This window comes from Struthio camelus, chromosome 5 (genome assembly GCF_040807025.1).
Source record: "Struthio camelus isolate bStrCam1 chromosome 5, bStrCam1.hap1, whole genome shotgun sequence".
In the NCBI taxonomy this organism is placed as follows: domain Eukaryota; kingdom Metazoa; phylum Chordata; class Aves; order Struthioniformes; family Struthionidae; genus Struthio; species Struthio camelus.
This window is the reverse complement of record NC_090946.1, coordinates 39,828,904-39,846,905: the sequence shown is the minus strand read 5'-3', so window position 1 is coordinate 39,846,905 and position 18,002 is coordinate 39,828,904. Positions and strand designations below refer to the sequence as shown.

The following is an 18,002-nucleotide window of genomic DNA, read 5'->3' as shown; positions in this document are numbered from 1 at the left end:
GAAAATGGCCATCAGTAGACTGGCACAAGGGAGGACAGGATTTAGTTTGATTTGTATAGGCCCTATGTGCGGAAACAGTGCAGAAGCCAAGTTTCACATGTCCCTTACTAGTTCATTTGAAACATACAATAATTAACCTTAGCAGGAAAACCCTTACTCCTGCACCTTTCTCCTGCATCTCTAGGAGGGAATGAAGGGGAAGAAAATATTTACCAACTACATTGTCCAGATAAGAAAGATAAAGCATCAAGGCAAATTGATAAGGCTTTTACATCAGGGAAAGTTCACTGGATTCTGGGAGAAAAGCATGAGCTGCAGACAGTTGGACGCATAGTAGAAACTCCCTTTTCTACATCAGAGCTGGAAAGACAGGGAAGCCGGAACATCTGAATGAGGGCCAGAACAAAATCAATGACACTGCTCAGGTGAGAAAGCAAAGTAGCAGAAGGGACAAGGGAGCCAAAGGAGAAGAAAATAACTCTCTGTGAGAAAAATTTCATCGTGAAGTGCCAGCAGAAGTCAAATGAGCCACAAGACAAGTTCCAGCTCAAAGGACCCCACACAACAGCTCCCTGTTATCAGCTAGGAGAGATAATGAAGCAGAGATGGAAAAGTACAGAATGCCCTGAATGAACAGAAGTCCAGGATTCAATATGGAACATTCAACCAACAAGTTCAGCCACTGCACAGTAAGGAATAAATGATCCTTTTCCCTCAATAAAAGACAACCTTAGCATAGCTGATTGACTTGCTTCCCTGAACAAGCGCTCTTGCTGCATGAATATTATCTGCAGAGGAACACGTTTCTCTGAAGGAATCTGCTCGGCTCTTTGAATGGAGAACCTACCATCCTTTCTTTCCCCAGCAGAACAAGTTGCCCCAGATGAACAGGATGGAATAATGGAAATATTAAGGTCTATGCTTGCTAGACACCCTCCCCATAAAACGGGCCCAGCAGCCGCTACATTTCTGCTTCTCCAGGCCACAAAGCTGCTGGGTAAAAGCTACTAGGCAGTGACTCTTCTGCATATCTACCCTCATTTACATCTTAAACCAGGCTACAATGACAGGGGAAGACATTCACTCACCCTGTGCTTCTGAATATTTAATTGCTGGAACATAAAACAACGGCTTCACAGAACAACATTCTAGAGGGAAAAAAAAAAAAAATCTACCACCACTTTAAAAGTCGGAAAGGGATTAACTTCTTACTTTTCTGTGAGTGGCTAGTTTTACCAGTGTCCTTCACAACGGGACTTCACCCTGACACAAAAGACCTGGAGGTTCAGCATCATGCCACCTCAAGCATGTGCCACTGCAGCAAGTGAAAGCATGAAAGTTCTGGTTGTTGCAAAGTTCACAGCATCCTCCGATAGCAACAACATAAAAGCCCAGACTTTTGGGTGCTCATAGCTCCCCTCAGCCAAGCACATCTCTCTACTACAATATCCCCATGGGCTACTTTCATGATCTTGTTCAGGGTTATCCTATCTTTTAAGCACAATATACATAAAGCGGGGAAAAAAATAAGTAAAACACTTAAAGCAGATAGGGAAAAATCCCATATTCAAAGGGAATCACAGAAGACAGACTTGAAAGGTCATATCCTCTGTTCTGCTGATAAGGTGGATTTTAACTTAACTCACATCAGATCCAAAAGCAGATGTTGGATAACAGACTTAAGAGTTCATCTAGAACCAGAACTGCTCAGAAAGAAATACAGTAGCTTAGAGGAAGTGCTGTTCTAAGGTCTGGATGGAGGGCCATGCCTCACTGTGAGGCTGCTTGCCCTCCTTACAGTAAGCCGAGTTTGATCTTGACACTAATTTACGATCATCAAGTCTTCCAAAAAGTAGTCTCATGAACTTTAGCTAATCTGACAAGCTCTACACTTACAGCAAGTAAAAGAAACAGAACATGCTGGCTGTCTACCACCACCTTAGACCAAAGAACTAAAGTCCTGCAAAGCCTCTTAGTGCTTCCTGTTCTGCTGTAAGATTTGAAGGCTCTTATACACCTCTTGGCTCCTCATCTCAGTTCCATGGCAGGACAGGAGTTTCTTCTTTGTTTAACCAGTCCTTTAAGTCTGGTTGATAGCTTGGCATGCCAAAGGCACCTTTCATTTTCATAACAGAAACGAGGAGGACCCATTTGTAGCAATCATTGCTCTAATTACTGATTGAATGACTTAATTTATCTTTTTTCCTACAAGAAGCCCGAGATGTCTTTGCTTGCTAAGTTACAGGAAGCCACAGAGGAGTGCTGCAGTGACAACAGTCAAGCAAGAGAGCAAGGCAGCACGCACACTTACTCAAAATCTTCAAATTCCAGATCATTTCCCTCTACAGAGGGACTTGAGTTCTCTGAAGCGGAAGAGGAGGAAGAGCGGAGACGGTTTTGTTGGTATCGCATAGAGCGCTGACGAATACTGTCCCTCCGGGAAAGATACTGGATCATCCTCTGAGCATAATATGCAGCAGGAGACAACCTGAGCAAGAGAAAGACAGACACTCATTACAAGAGTAGAGAATGACAGCCAGCCTTAGTCTTCCTTTTGAACTCCAAGTTCCAGATCAATAAGAGCACAACACAAAATGGGTTGTTTGTATTTTAACAGTGACAAAGCCAGAGGTTTTTAAAAAAAAAAAAAAAAAAGCAAGTGCAACTTCCTCTTTATACATTACACTCCCACACGATTCCCGTCGTGCAAACAAAAATACTACATAGTACCTACAGACAAAAAGCTCATCTATGGCACAGAAAAGTTTGCTTCTGAAGACTCTGAAGAGTCCATTCTTTCATTTATTACAAGTTCACACAACTAATCCCAGCAAGCATCCTTGATAAGATTTAAGCCCAAACCCAGTCTAAACTCTGCTTTACAATACCAAGAGGAACGCAGCAGTCTTCACATAAATACTGAATCAAGGTCCTGCTGTTCTGTGGGTGTTTAAGGGGAGCATCATAAAATATCAAGGATCAAGTGGGGAAACGTTTGACAGCTCTGTTCAACTACTTGGTAACCCAAACGGTGGGTCTTTCGTATAGTAGCAATTTTATCAGATCCACTACATGTACATTAAGAGGATAGTTAAAACCATTTCATTCTACCTAAATGGAAATGTGTCCTCTGCAATTAAACTTTCTCAAGAGCAGCGAGGCCTTTGTCTGCATGAACCATCGCACACCACTATTTCCTAGTTCCTCAGTGTTCAGTGGGTAAAAATGGATTCCCTTTTCCCATCCTGCATATATCCACAACTCCCAGCACATGCTTTCTGTGATACAACTACTCATCAGTAAAGTGCAGAAACCTCAGATACTTCAATAAGCATTTCTTCAGCCTTATTTCTATTATTCTTGAACTCAAATTTGAGGAGAAAAAGAGAGAAAGAGAAAGAAAAAACAGTGAGAAAGAGAGAAAGGAGAGACTTCTCCCTGGTCCTCAGCAACCATCCTCTACCCTGACACTGAAACAATGCTCTCAGAATTAACTAATTAGATGCAAAGATGTCTATTCCTTTCACCTCTAGCTCCACCCCCACTCCATATATGTACTTTTTTATTCCATGTCAGCAGCCAGACTATTTTTACGATCCTGGGAAGTACTGATCTCATTTCCTACAAAGGCATCATGGACAAGTGAGTGATAATGGAGAAAGGAGCCCTAATTTTTACCTATAGATTCAAGTTGGAACAGCTTTAAATAATCAAATAAAATCTCAAACAGTGAATTCCAGGGGATAGTGAATTCCTTCTTCTTGACTTATTGGCAAGCACAAAGGCTGTCTGCCTTCCAGGAATCCTGCCTAGCTTGATACTCAGTCCTGAAGATAAGTACTTTTTAGAGTAGACTTCACTGCTAGCCACAAAGACTCCCCAGGGTAAAGCTCAGCTTTATAGGGACCAACACTACACAGCTTCACTGTGTTACACTACAACTAGTGGCAAAAATATAACTACATAATCATCTGTGATAATATGACTGTTACATGAGCTAGAAGATTTTTTTTTTCTTTTCTTCCAGAGCTACGTTGGTTCTATAGGGAAGTATTGGGAATAAGATTTACTGTACGTATGAGTAGACTCACATTCGTCAGCATGAACAACAAACAACTAGACCAGGCCTGATAAAGTGCTCTGCTACTATTCCTAAAATTATATTTCAAAGGAAAGCTACATTTAATAGTATTTCAAGAGACTGTTTCCTAGAGCAGCATAAAAGTAGTGTACTAACTTTAAAAAGGATGGATTATATTTATATTTTGGCTGCAGTCATCCATCAAGGACATTCAATCTCCCGTTCCTCCACATGTTCAGAGCATATAGCAAAAGGAGGAGGAAAGAAAGAATATACTTTCTTTATATACTAAGAGAGAGCCCAAGGTAAGTTCCCTATACCCTACTGCTATCTTAGTAAAAAGGTAGATGTAGCAGAGAGACTACAGGCTCAAGGATCTAAAGATTTAGTCAACAGGCAGCAAAAGGGGGAAGGGAAATCATACACATGCACTTCGTTTTCATTTCCTCCTGGATCTTTTATGCACTGTTTGATGAATTAAAGCTGCTCATGCTTATTTGACGCAGAAGACTTCTCTGTACAAATACAGTACTTCACTGTACTTCCCCAAAGATTTAACAGGCCAAGTATACAAAAAGCAAGGCATTATGGCAATGCACCAGTAAACTGGAAGCTATTCTCTTCTTTGGGTTTTTCCATAAACCAAGGCTTCTGTGCATTCTTTAGAAGTCCATAACATGAGATGTGCACAGACAGACAGAAAGGATCACTGAAATGAGGCAACACCGGAAAACACAAACAGTGGTCTCATCAGCCCAGGAATCTAACCACTGAAACTTTTTTCTTTGTTAACATCAAGTCAAGGGAGAGTTTTACAGAAGGCTATGAAGAATGAGATTTGCACATGTTTAGTCTTCTCAAAATATGCTGTGCACCACAAGAGAAAGCATAAATATGCTTGTTTGAATAACAAGAAAGACTAAGTAATGAAAGCTGGCCATAATGGATGACCAAAGGCCAGATTCAGCTTCCTGACAGCATGTGGTATGCAGAACAGATAGACTGTGAAGATGATTTCCAAAGGAAAGGTAAGAAGCTTAAATCTGAAATAGAAAAAGGCACAAGTGATAAAACACAAAGGGAAGGAGAGAAACAATCAACACAATGGAAGAAGGAAAAGATCTTTGCAGATGGACACATGTAGGGCAAAAAGCGTATTTGTCAGGCTGTATCTGTCCTTGGAATATGGATGAGACAAACCAGAATCAGAGCTGAGAGTCAGCATAAGAGATTTAGCTATCCTGAAGAGATAAGAAGCCTATAACGTGGCATAAGAAATGCTGGTTAACATTAAGCACTCTTCATATCATTCAGCTATTTAATACAACTGTAAATCAGCCCTGACCAAATTTAGTCTATCAGCTGGCTAAACACAAGCCAATCAAAGTAGACTGCTTGGTTCACTTATTTCTCATCTGTGCTTCTAATAAAGCAGCGGCAAAACACAGAGTTTATCCAGTAAATCTAAAACCAAGTTTTATGTCTACCCAACCGTAGGCCGTGTTTGACAACACCACAAGAGCTAAATTAACCTGGTTTCTGAGGGGACTGGACCTCATCTACTGAAGCAGATGGCTCACAAGGAGAGACCGTGCTGCCAGGGCACATGACAGCCACAGAACAAGGTGCTGAGTGGGAGGAAAGCTGCAGTGCAAAAAGCCACAACCAAGCAGCTTCTGTCTCATCCAATAAGCTATGTAACTGCAAGATGGTGCCTTCGTTATGGGGAGAGAGAAAGTATTATTGTAAGAGAAAGCTCACTGACCAGTGCTGCTGGCAAGTGAGAGCCTACAAGAGAAGGAACTGCAGGAATATTTTGCTAGCATTAGTAAAGTTCAAGTATCTTACTCTGAACGGCATCATGAACGTAAAAGAAAAAGCTACTAGGTAGCCCTCAGTCCCCAGACAGACACATGACCTCAGTCAGACATCCACAGGCTGGTTCTATATACAGTCAGTTTTCTTTTTGATTTAAAAAAAAAAAAAAAAGTCTGTTTCTCTTCACCCTCCCCGTTTTAAGATCTTCATAGGAAAGATATGTATGTATATATCTCTCTTTCTATCTCACAAAAACATGAGCTGGAGGAGGTCTGGACCCAGCTTCCCACAACAGCCATAACAAGGACTGGCACATCTGCATCCCAAGAGCAAGATACTGCTCTGCAAACCCCCAAACTTCCTAGCATTTCAGAAGTAGTGACACCACTCAAACTCTGCCTTGATGCCGATGACGAGGCTGTTCACTGCCATTACTACAACTCACATCTTTAAATGTTTCCCAGCCAGCAGACACATTTTAAAGTGGTTATGTGATTGGTGCTATTAATTTTCTTGTTGATTGCTACAGAAGCATACATATCACCAGTCCCTGAGCTGAAGGCAAAGCTGGTAATGGACACCTACTTTTAGTCACTTCCTTTCCACTTAAGCCTTCAACTCACTGACAACACACAAGCCTGCCAAATTGCAAGCCTGAGGGTCTCTTTCATATCAACTCTCTAGCTCCTTAGATATTCCTAGACACTCATCTACTAAACACTCTAAACTTGTATTACTTTATAGATGTAGTCTGGGAGCATGTTTCCGAATATCACTATTTTAAAATGTATTAGCATAGGGCATTCTTTAATGTCAGCTCTACTTGGAGGGTAAATTCCTTTGCAACTTCAGTTTTCTGAGCTTAAGTGTGGAAACTATGGAGAATGATGTAACGGCCAAGTTGACCTTAGAGAAGTTCAGCGAGGCCACTGAGAAAGACTGCAGCAGTCTGCATCAGACTATTCCTTCCAAATCTGAGGAAACTTAAAAAGTGTTCTCCCTGCCTCATTCCTGACCTAAGTTATTCAAATAAAGCATCACTCCTCAGAAGCAGTAGATACAGCATAAAAATTTAAAAAAAATAAAACAAACACTTAAGTTCTTCTGCACATACACGGAGTTCTAAACAATTCCATTGGGAACAGCTTGGTCTTAAAGATATATGTATGTTTATTTCACTTTTGTTTCACTTTTTCCACTTTGTTATTTAAGGACATCTGGAAGCCTTAACTTTCCTGCTACAAACTTTGATGCTACAAGAAACTCAAAGCGCAGTAACTTTTTTTTTAAAATCACATCCCCAATTTCTAGTGAGGTCAAGGGACAATTAAAAAGATCCTACTAGCCTAGCACACCAGTAAGATTTATAGAGGAACACTGATCTTACCCCACTCAAACTTCCAGCTCATGCTGCTAGATCTATGCATCTCATCTTCTGAAAAGGACAGAGTGACACTTAACGGAACAAACTAAATCCCTTAGAGAAGGATTCAACACTGGCCTTTTCTTCCAAAGCTTTTTATATACTCAAGCTGCTATAATTTCAACCACAACCTATAAAAATGCTGAACTTCCACATGAAGAGTGCTATCTCAGTTCAAAAATTGCTACAAGCAGAAAAATACTTCTGACAACGCTCCTTACGCTAGGAAACGTCTCACCAGCGCTCCCTCTTCATATACATTATTGAGGCTCATCATGGGAGCAATCTGATTTGGGGGGAGGGGGGCGGGAAATCAGTAAGCCAGGCAGGCCCTCCCTCTTTGCTCCTTTTTAAAATGCAGCTCCTTGTGAGAACAGCGTCAGCTCTCTATCTTTGCTGAAAAAGTCTGCCTTCTTTGGATTAGGCATTCCAGAAAATAAGGAATGGTCTGCTTCCAGACATTTAACAGCTCTTGGCTTTCATAAGTTGAACTGAATGTCATAATTTCTTTTAATTAAAAATATTTGTAAAATTTCACTTCCATCTCTCCAGGTAAATCAATCCCTCTACCTGTCATTTAATCAACTGCCATCTAGAAAGCTTCTACTTCTATCAACATTGTTCTGACACTCCATTCCCAAAACCTGCGGTAACCTAGGTACATCTTCCAGTGACCTTATGTAGAGGGTAGGACACCTCAACTTACTTGCACCTCCTACAGACCAACAGTTCTATTTATACCACTCCTGAGCTTTGAATTATCTTTCTAGAGCAACCTTCATTGTGATAAATGGAAAAAAGCCTAATATAAGGTTTCACCTCTACAGGGGTTTATCTACGTGAAGATAGTTAGCAAGGAGTTATTTACAAGCATAACTACACTGTGTGGGCTGTTCACGACATAACCTCTTATTTCAGAGCTTCTGCTTACAGTACTGTCTATACCAAAATGCAGATTTTGTCATTAATGATCTGGAAGACACGGGTGGGGGGAAAACAGCCTTCTACAGCAACATAGATACTTAACTTTCATACAATGCTATTCCTGCAAACCCCTTTATGATAACTTCCAGCAGCCTTCAACCCAAGCAACTATGTCAGAGGTTCCTTAAGAGGCTAAATCAGATGCATTTTACACCTACTGAATTTTCCTCATTCACAGCTTTGCTAAATCCAACTAAGAGAGCATATTTGTCACAATTTAGTCTTTCAGAGTTTCCAACGTTCCTTACTGCTCATGATTCTATTATCTCTTCTGACAGGGTCTATGGGTCACATTATCCCATCTGTTGCTTTCTTAATACACTAAGTGGTAACTGCAAAGATCACTCCTTTCCATTTTTGATAACTCTACCATGTTTGCTTTTTCTGGTCCTGTGAAACACTCCCACCTCTTCTGGGGATTAAGCAGCACTACAGTTGTTTATATGTCTCATGTCAATGATTCATGATTCTTCAGAAGTAAGTGTCAGTATTTTGTTCCTAGTTAAGTATACTTAACGCTTTGGTTATGCTGTCTCATATGGATACATTTAGGAAGACACTCCATTTTTCTAAGCATGTTGTCTGCTTACATCTACTCCTAACTACCTTTACTGCATTCTCTCCTACTCCCAAATTAACTATTTCTTTTTGCTTCGTTTTTCTGGAAAAAAAGATTTAAAACTTACTGATCCCATCTCATCTACTATTGCACCTGCTTGCCACCTAGTGTTCTCCATCCCAGATGATCTCACGAATGCTTATGCACTTACTCCAACAGCAATTTCTTCCTCTTTTCCCCATTCATTCCAAAATCTGACAGTATCTTCTTGTTTGGATTGCCCCTTCCCTCCATGACAAGTCATAGAGAGGGAGACAGGCCAAATACTAGGACCGTTTCCAAAGGATTCAGTGAGTTACACAGAAGAAATGCTTTTGTCTACGAAACTAAAGCGCCTTTGGACAGCATTTTTCTTACCTGGCTGGATCTGGGTAGATTGGATGCTCCCGGGACCCTGCTCCATCATAGCGAGATAACGAAATGAGGGAAGACTCCAGCAACCTCCTAGAAAGGAGAAACAAATGACGAAGTCAAAGATCAATCAGGAGCAGCCCTCCCATTATGCCCTACTTTCTTGAAGTCTCTTAAGAATATTTCTATCACTGGTGCAGAGAACTCTATGATATATTTATCCACTGATTGATGACATAAGAGTTTTGCCACATAGCTATTCAAATCATAACATTCTCGCTATACATGAGAGAGAATACCTCAGGTAAGGAAGTAGAGTAGTCCCACACCTGTTTCCAAGTTTCAAGAGAAAATTTCAGGTGCTACTTCTCTTTGGAGACAAACCATTCCAGTTTGTCAGGTCCATAAAACTACTCCTGTATTAGCCATCTGTCAAATACTTACCAACTCAAAAGTAGCTACATGGACAATGGGCCAAGGAGCATGGGAAAAAAAAAAAACACTGCTCCCTGTGTGGACTCTACAGACACTGCTTATGGCTTACTGACAGCAAGATATCCAATCTTAGTCTCAAAGCTCAGAAAAAGAGGACTTTAGGCACAAAAATGTCTGGTTCCTCTGTAACTTAATCTGCCCTAGGAAAAGATACCAATAATTACCCAAAAAGTAAATGTATGCAAATGCACCCAGACAGCTTGAATATGTGAGAAGCAAGTCTGAGTCACGAAAGGCAGCAGAATGAAAGTATATAGCAGGAACATATCCTCCACCTTGGCTTCTACATGCACCTCTATCTAGCTTCTTGTCACAAAGCAGAGCATGGCATTGTTTCAAGACTGACTCATTCAAGCCTGCTGCAGCCATTACGTTAACACTCACAAGAGAGATGAGTTGGGGTGGGTGTAGAGAGTGGAAAAATCAACTACCAAAAGTTTATAAGGCTGCTGAGTTCCCTTTCAAGCCTTTTCGCCTGGACACTCCTACTAAATTTTGTTTCCAGTCTTTGCAACTCAAACAAAAATCGTTATGCTTGAAAGTCAGAGATCCAACAGCATGTCTGTTCTATTCCCCCCCTACACATTGGTGAGAGAGAGATTTGAATCGTTTAGTCTTAGCCTGACATTCCTTATTTGCAGTTACCATTTGCTATGCAGGACAGCAAACATCAGTCTACACACAGGAAGAATAAAGGTGGACCAGATATAATCCATGTCCAACTTTCTATTTCTTGACAGCAAGTCTTAATATCACAAGAGAAAGGAGATGTTGAACACAAGCCCAACCAGAATGTTTTTCAGGCAAATATAGTAGAAATGCAAATGAGAGATTCCTCCCCCCCCCCCCCCCCAAAAAAAAAAAAAACAGTCAGGATCTCAAGACAACTCAGCATTGCTTTCCAAGAATAAAAATTTTCCTTCTGCACTGCATTATAAATGTAGGATACAGAAAACAGCAAGAGATTGCCCCAGTTACTTGGAAAGGCATGTGTCAGATGCGGAGAGTCAGTGCTTACCGCAAAGCGCTGGGACTCTACAGAAGGTAAGTAATCCTGTCCTTTCTGGCAAGTTGCTTGGCAACCATTTGTCTTATTCAGGAACAGTTATTAAATCTCCTAAACTTTGAGATGAATTAATTCCTCAAGTTACTGAGTCAAAAGTACTAACCTTCAACACTGCTAGATATTAGGAATCCCTTGGCTCCCTAGAAAGCTCTCATCACACCTCAGTCCTGGCATACCCAGATCTCTCTCCCTCTCCAAGCACAAAAGTCGATACATGCAAAAGCAGCTCATCCAGAACAAACAGCAGAACAGTTTTATGAAGTATACCTCGAGCCACTGTCTCATAACCTAACACTTGCACCATATATAAACTGCTTTAATCCACATCTCCCCAGAAGGGATTAAAAATAGGTAGAACTGACATTCTGTGTATTCAGTCATCTGGCCCCTTTCTAGCTTGCTGACTCAGAGTTCAGAGACTGGGCATTGCAAAACCAACGTTTCTTTAAAGTCTGCTCTTTGGGGCTGCTTATATAACAGAGCGCTCTAAAAACAGCAGTCTGCAAGTAGCCTTGATGTGCGGAGGCTGACACCTCACTCAACATAGTCCTGCCTAATCACTGCATGAGCGGCCCTTCCAATAACTCAGACCAGCTTAGTAATAAGTCCATACTGGTGGCTTCCTATTCTTCAAACGATGCTTCAACGAGCCAGCAAAAAACAGGGCAGTTTCTTTGTTCTGTGCCAGACCCAAACACACAGCAAAACAAGCGGTGCCCTACAGACCAAGTTCGGCCCGTGAAACACTGCCTCATGTCCCAGCAGGCCTGGTGAATTCTTATTCAGGCCCTTAGTAGCCCGTTTTAGAAGGTGAGTGCAGGAGTCAGGTTCTGCCTGGCCTGTGTTAGGAGCACTCCTACACCTGCGGATTGTGCATTTCTGAGCACTGTTAGCCCCTTCGGAATTAACCTGGGAGAATACGTTCCCCCAGCACGCAGATCCTGGCAGGATCAGGTCAATCCAGAGCCGCAGACACAGCAGTTGCCTCCTTGCCAGGTCTGAGCAACCTACACGCTACACTAATGGTGCGGTCCCTCTTCCCAAGTATGCCATTTCCCTGCAACACCCACGCTGTCCTCATAAAGCACGCACACAAATAATTGTCAAACTCATCATCTTTGTCAAAAGTCTTGGTGTTCATACAATACATATCCCCCCTTCTCCCTTCCAGCCCTCCAGGCTCTATCCACTAAAGGACACAGCAAAGTCAGAGAGCCACAAAGGAAGATGACTAGTACAAGCTGCATGGCCCCACAGGCTCTGCTGGAAAGACGTCTCTAGGTGTTCTCCTCCCATACTTCTCTCACATCTGAGAAGGCTGACAATTGCCTGAATAGAGCATTGATTTAGAGGGATCATCTTCAGAAAGCAGTCAGCAGCTGAGTTGATGGAAATTCAAAGGTACACCAAGCAGAGAGCACCAAAAGGGCATGGAAAAAGAGGAGGAGGAAGAGTACAGGAGCAAGGCATGCAGAGTATCTTGTTATAGCTCTGGCAGGAGGCAGTCTGCTTGGCTTGAACCAACAGAAAGAACAGTTCAGGAAATCTACACTTTTCAACTTTACACCCCAACTGACCCTTGAAATAAACACTTGTAGGCCCCTGCTCTACAAGGTACCTGGCATCTTGGCTGAAAACCGTTACATGGTTCTTTGGCCACTTTCAAATCAGCAGCTGCCTGAGCAACAGACTGACATTCACCGGCCAGTCATCCAGGTAAACAAAGGCCTCAAAGCCCTGTGATTTTACCTGAACTTGCAACTCCACTCTGAAGCAAAAGGAACTGTTGCTGCTTTAAGAGCACCTCCTTAATGAGAAAAGCTCCCTAGAAAGAACAGGAGTTACTGGGTTGTTGGGGTTAGACTGACAAACGCACTCCATTAAGCACTCCATAGGACCCACTCTGAGACTACTTTGTTGGAGCAGAACGGTCTCAGCCAAAACGGTCTTTCAAGTTAGAGCGTTCCAAGCCTGCCAACATCAAAATCACCTCCATGGTTATGTTATACTGGAGCATATGACCCATACACTAGGTCTACATGCAAATCACATGGGCAAAGATAACTCAGTTAAGAGTAACTGCCAGAGGCTACAGCCAACTTTACATCTGACTGCCAAATCTTAATCATCCTGCAACTGTGCCCTCTCAGACCATTACAGCAAATAACAGCTGGATATCAATGTATAAAAGGGGAAAAACAAAACAAAAAGGCAACATGCAATCTCTTGCGATCCGGACAAACCGTCTCGGTACTTACTGATCCCAAGCTTAATACAAAATCTGTACTGAAAACAGAGTATGGGATGCAGATAAAATCTATAATTCAACTAATTCATTCTGGCTTGAGGCCAGAGTTGCAGATCTCAATGCATTCGGTACTGACAAATGGGTTCAATAACAGATACACTGCTATAACCACCAATGAGGCATCTAATTTGTGACACTAGTACCTACTGTCCCCAAGGAAGATATAGGAAGACATTTTCGGTGCTGTTCACACGTTGCATTCTTTAGGAGTCTTAGATCCTACATCCATAGCTTTTGCCAACCTGCCTAAAGTCTCAGAAAAGACAAGGACAATTTGTTTTCAGTAAGCCCAAAGTTTAAGGTAGTCTGATATCCTACCAAGGTGCATGCTGAGGTTTGTAGCAATTCTGTTAAGAGGGAAAAAGATAGTCCATGGAGGAATAGTAGCAGCTCTGACACAGGGAAGTGCGAGCCGCCGTGTCTAACAGTTTCAGACAGAGGAGCATGCAAAGAGAGAACAGAAATACAATTTGCTTGATTGCACCTCCTTTTGAAACGTTTCATTAGATGATGCTCAAAACCAGAATCCTTCCTGGAGCTTACAGCACCCTCTTTCTCTCCTCATCTCCCCACCATTTTCACTGCCCAGATCTATAACAGGCTAACACTAGGCTCTGTGGAAGTAAGTGCTCTACTATCCCCGTCTAGACTGTATGAAATTGTCACAAATGACATCTAAAGTACAATTAACAGAGAAACTGCAATTTCCACTCTCCTCCTCCGCTCACCAGGGGGGTGGGGGGTGGGGGGAAATCACACATTAACATCCTCCAGGTTGTCAGTCAATGCTGTCATGAAGAAGATTAATTCTGTTCACCCTGGGAGATGCTTCAGGCCCAGCTTGCTAAAATAGCAGGAGGGGGGTTGGGAAGTGGGGTTGGAGGGGCATTATTACTACTACAAGGAGATATAAATTGCCTCTGTTTAGCAGCGTTATATTGAGATCTCAACAGACTCCTTTCCTATCAGATATCAATAACTATGGAACAGCCTTCCTATACTCCCCTCATGTACTCTGGGTCTGCAAACAGCAAAAATCACTAGTGAAGGGGAAAATGAAACACGGTCCAAGTTACAGGACACCCTTAGGATGAGAGAGAGACAGAGAGACACAGACAGACTATGAATACGCTAAAGCATATTGACAACACTGGCAGCTTCTGTGAATTTCCTCCCAGGTCTTCACATCTTCTCTCAAAAGGCTTTTGCATCCCCTGTTGCCCATCTGGAGGTGCACTACTGCACTACTATGTGTTACAACCCTCCGATTTACAGCTAGCAGTCAGTTCCCTATGCATAGGGAACCTGGTCCCTATGCATATGCTCCTATGGTTCCACACACAAACATAAAAGTGACAGCATAAAACTAGACTCTATTCAGTCATCTTCCCCTTATGAAGGGGCAAAATTTAACATAAAGATAACAAGAAAGCTGAAGCACCAAGACAGCTGAACGTTCTCCAGCTGTTCAATAACACTGCTATCCTCTCTCAAATCCAAGTCCAATTATTAACTGTTAACAAGCCCAATTAGCTCCCGGAGACCAGTTCTACTCTGAATAGACAGACTAAACAAAAATGTCACCCAATCCAAACCACTGGTTTGGGTTTTTTACTTTCCATTCTCAAAAGAATAGGAAAAAAACTATTTCACCAGAAATCTCTGCATTGTGTTGCAGAATTTCAAAGAGTAAACTGAAGTCACATAAGCAGAAACCATCAGGCATTTTCTTCCATAGGTTCATTTTTCATAAAAGTTCTGTAGTTCTTTTCAAACAGTAAAGCACTATAGCTATCACCAGTGTCATATCCAAGCTTAAAATAAAGAAGCAATCAGCGTGCAGTTCTAAAGATTCCCCGAAAAGATGACTCCCAAAATTAAAGCCTTAACAGAATCTATTCTGACATCTCTTTGCTACACATTTCTAGCCCATTTCAGTTTTCGCATGGTTATGGTTAGTCACAAAGAGTCTGGCATCAGGACTGCATTAAAACAGGTCCCAGGCAGAAACAGTAATACAATAAGGGTAAAATTTTCCTAAGACAATTGGAACCATCTACAAGAGATGGATGCCTAGCCTCATCCTTAAGAATTTCAGCACTGATGAAAACTTAACACACTTTTGCAGCTCCTTAAGTTAGCTCGTCCATCTTTTTCACATCTTCACCTTAAATTCCTCATCCTCAATGACAAACTGAAATTGGTGGTTGCTTTTCTTATGAATATCCAAGCCCTGCCAGGCATCCTTTTGATCATGTTTTTAAATTGTGCTACATAAAGGACAGCTTTTACAATAATGCTTTCTTTCTTTAAGAAAAGTATGGAAAGCAGTGACAACAATGATGCAATACATGATCCTAAATATGTTCCAAACACGGCCTTTGTAGAAAGCTTTGGTCTCTGAGGAGTTTGTGCTAATCGTGAAGTGGAAACAGTGTCAAAGATGACATCCTACCCAGGTGAAGGTGCTGACAATATAAAACCGAAGTGGTTCATACACCAGAGGGCTGCGCTGCCATTCAGAGGGACCTCCGTAGGCTGGAGAAACGGACAGAGAGGAACCTTATGAAGTTCAATCAAGCAAAGTGCAAATTCCTGCACCTGGGGAGGAACAACCCTATGTACTAGCACAGGTTGGGAGCTGACCAGCTGGAAAGCAGTTTGGCAGAGGAGGACTTGGGGTTCCTAACGAAAAAGCTGATCATGAGGCAGCAAAGTACCTTTGCGACAAAGAAGACAGACAGCATCCAGGCTGCATTCAGAAGAGTGTTATGAGCAGGTCAAGGGAGATGATCCTGCCTCTCTGCTCAGCACTGGTAAAGCCACATCTTGAGTGCTGGGTCCAGCTCTGGGCACCCCAGTACAAAAGAGATATGGAGCTACTGGAGTGAGGCCATCAAAGGTCTAAGATGATTAAGGGGCTGCCCCATCTGTCTTATGAGGAAAGGTTGAGAGAGTTGGGATTGTGTAGTCTAGAGAAGAGAAGGCTCAGAGGGATCTTATCAGTGTGTATAAATATCTGATGGGAGGGTGTAAAGATGATGGAACCAGACCCAGTGGAGCCCAGTAACAAAACAAGAGGCAACGGGCACACACTGAAACAGAGAAAGCTCTGTCTGAATATAAGAAAAAGCTTTTTTTTTTTTTTTTTTTTTTTTTTTTTTTTTACTGTGAAGGTGACTGAGCACTGGAACAGGTTGCCTAGAAAGGTTGTGGAGTCTCAATCCTTGGAGATATTTGAAAGCCATCTGGATGCAGTCCTGGGCAACCTGCTCTACGTGACCTTGCTTGAGCAGGGGGGTTGGACTAGATGATGTCCAGAGGTCTCTTCCAACCTCAAACACTTTGTGATTCTGTGAAGCTGTGGAGTGATCAGAGAACCAAAATCTAGATCTCTGGAAGAGAACACATTGTTTATAGGGCTGAAGTACTCACAGAGAAAAAAAATTATATATACACATATATGTGTGTGTGTGTGTATTTATACATGTATATACATACATATATGTGTATGTATACACACATATATTATATATATATTTTTTTTTTACTCCCCTCACTAATTCAGTGCAAGAATCTTATCGAAAGCAAGTTTTAAAGACTTCACCATCAGAACATAGACAACACATCAGGTCTTCAGCCAGGATGGAAAAGAGTCCGTATGGAGGAGGGCAGGGGGACAGCAGGGAGAAGGAGTGCAGGGAAAGGAGCACAGTTACAGGAAGTGAAGAACCAGTCTTTGTATTTGGATTAAGTCAGAATTCAGACAGCAAAAATGTTTGGATTTGAGTTCTCCTGATTGGGAGAAAGGACACAGACATCTTCAAGAACATGGTTAACTTTTTTAATTTTACCAGCTTCAGTTCAAGTAGAAAGTAATACCACAAGATGATCTGTGCTATTACTGCACCTCTACACTCCGACTAGAAACTTCAACCTCCATTTACCACCTGATGCCACAGGGGCCAAGTACCACCTTCAGAAGAGCTCAACATAGGGAAGGTCAGCAGCTCTGAGGAAGATGATAGATTCCCTGAGTAGACCCAAGGCTAAATTTTTACTCTGTTACTTCACCTGTTGGCAAAAATCATGCATCAAAACAAATGAGTGAGCATTATGCAGAGATCTTCATCATACAGCACCCAGGGAATGACTAATGGGTTAGTTCAACAGGCAAGAGGAAGCACACATCTGTGAAGACATTAAAAGGGCCAAGAGCAGCTGTGACAGCATTGATTAGCTTGGTAATAACTCTAAGATGAAAAGGACAATGAAAGATCTTGCACTCTCATTCTGCAGGGGAAAGACTCTGGATAGGGAAAGAGGAAACGTAAACCAACCCCAGCTCAGGCTACTGAACTCGCTATTTTGCTCTACAGCAGCAGCTTTACATCAGTGCTCAGAACAGAACAGGCACCTCAGGCAAGCTGAATTCACAGACATCGCATGCCTGAACCTAGACTCCTAGCAACATGCGTTTATATCAGAAATTCAGCTAGGGGGGATTGGTTTCTAATGATCATGGTTATGATAACTGGCTTGAAAACATGGCCATAACACAGCCAATACACTATGAACTCCTTGAACCTGCAGACAGCTTTATTCTTCTACCTGCTCCCATACGTATAATGTATACTTCAAGTTCTTCTTGTTCTGGGAGTTCCCAACACCACAGATTGTGTGGACAGCAGAAATCTCTGCTTACCCACGCAGGCAAATCTGCATCAGCTTCTGGGATAATTACACGTGGCTCCTGCTTCTCCACAGGGAATCGAAGAGGAGGTGTCTTTCCTGAGGGGGCAGAAGGCATACTGTTACCTCTGTAGGTTTCTAAAGTCATGAAAACAGAGGTCCTAC

At 42.1% G+C, this 18,002-nt stretch overlaps 1 protein-coding gene across 9 annotated transcripts in view; it reads right to left on the bottom strand.

The window, feature by feature from the left end:
- AMBRA1 (autophagy and beclin 1 regulator 1) overlaps positions 1-18,002 on the bottom strand; it is a 138,315-nt gene that overhangs the window by 93,167 nt on the left and 27,146 nt on the right. For 8 of the 9 annotated variants that reach the window (XR_011141457.1, XR_011141458.1, XM_068945801.1 and 5 more), the window contains 2 exons: positions 9,283-9,369; positions 2,312-2,488 (listed from right to left, as the gene is read on the bottom strand). Coding sequence is in view for 7 of the 9 variants with exons in the window: in XM_068945801.1 (XP_068801902.1) it covers positions 2,312-2,488; positions 9,283-9,369 (264 nt within the window). In the remaining 2 variants the exon portion in view is untranslated. The remainder of the gene's footprint in view (positions 1-2,311; positions 2,489-9,282; positions 9,370-18,002) is intronic. The other variant, XM_068945803.1, reaches the window with a different exon arrangement.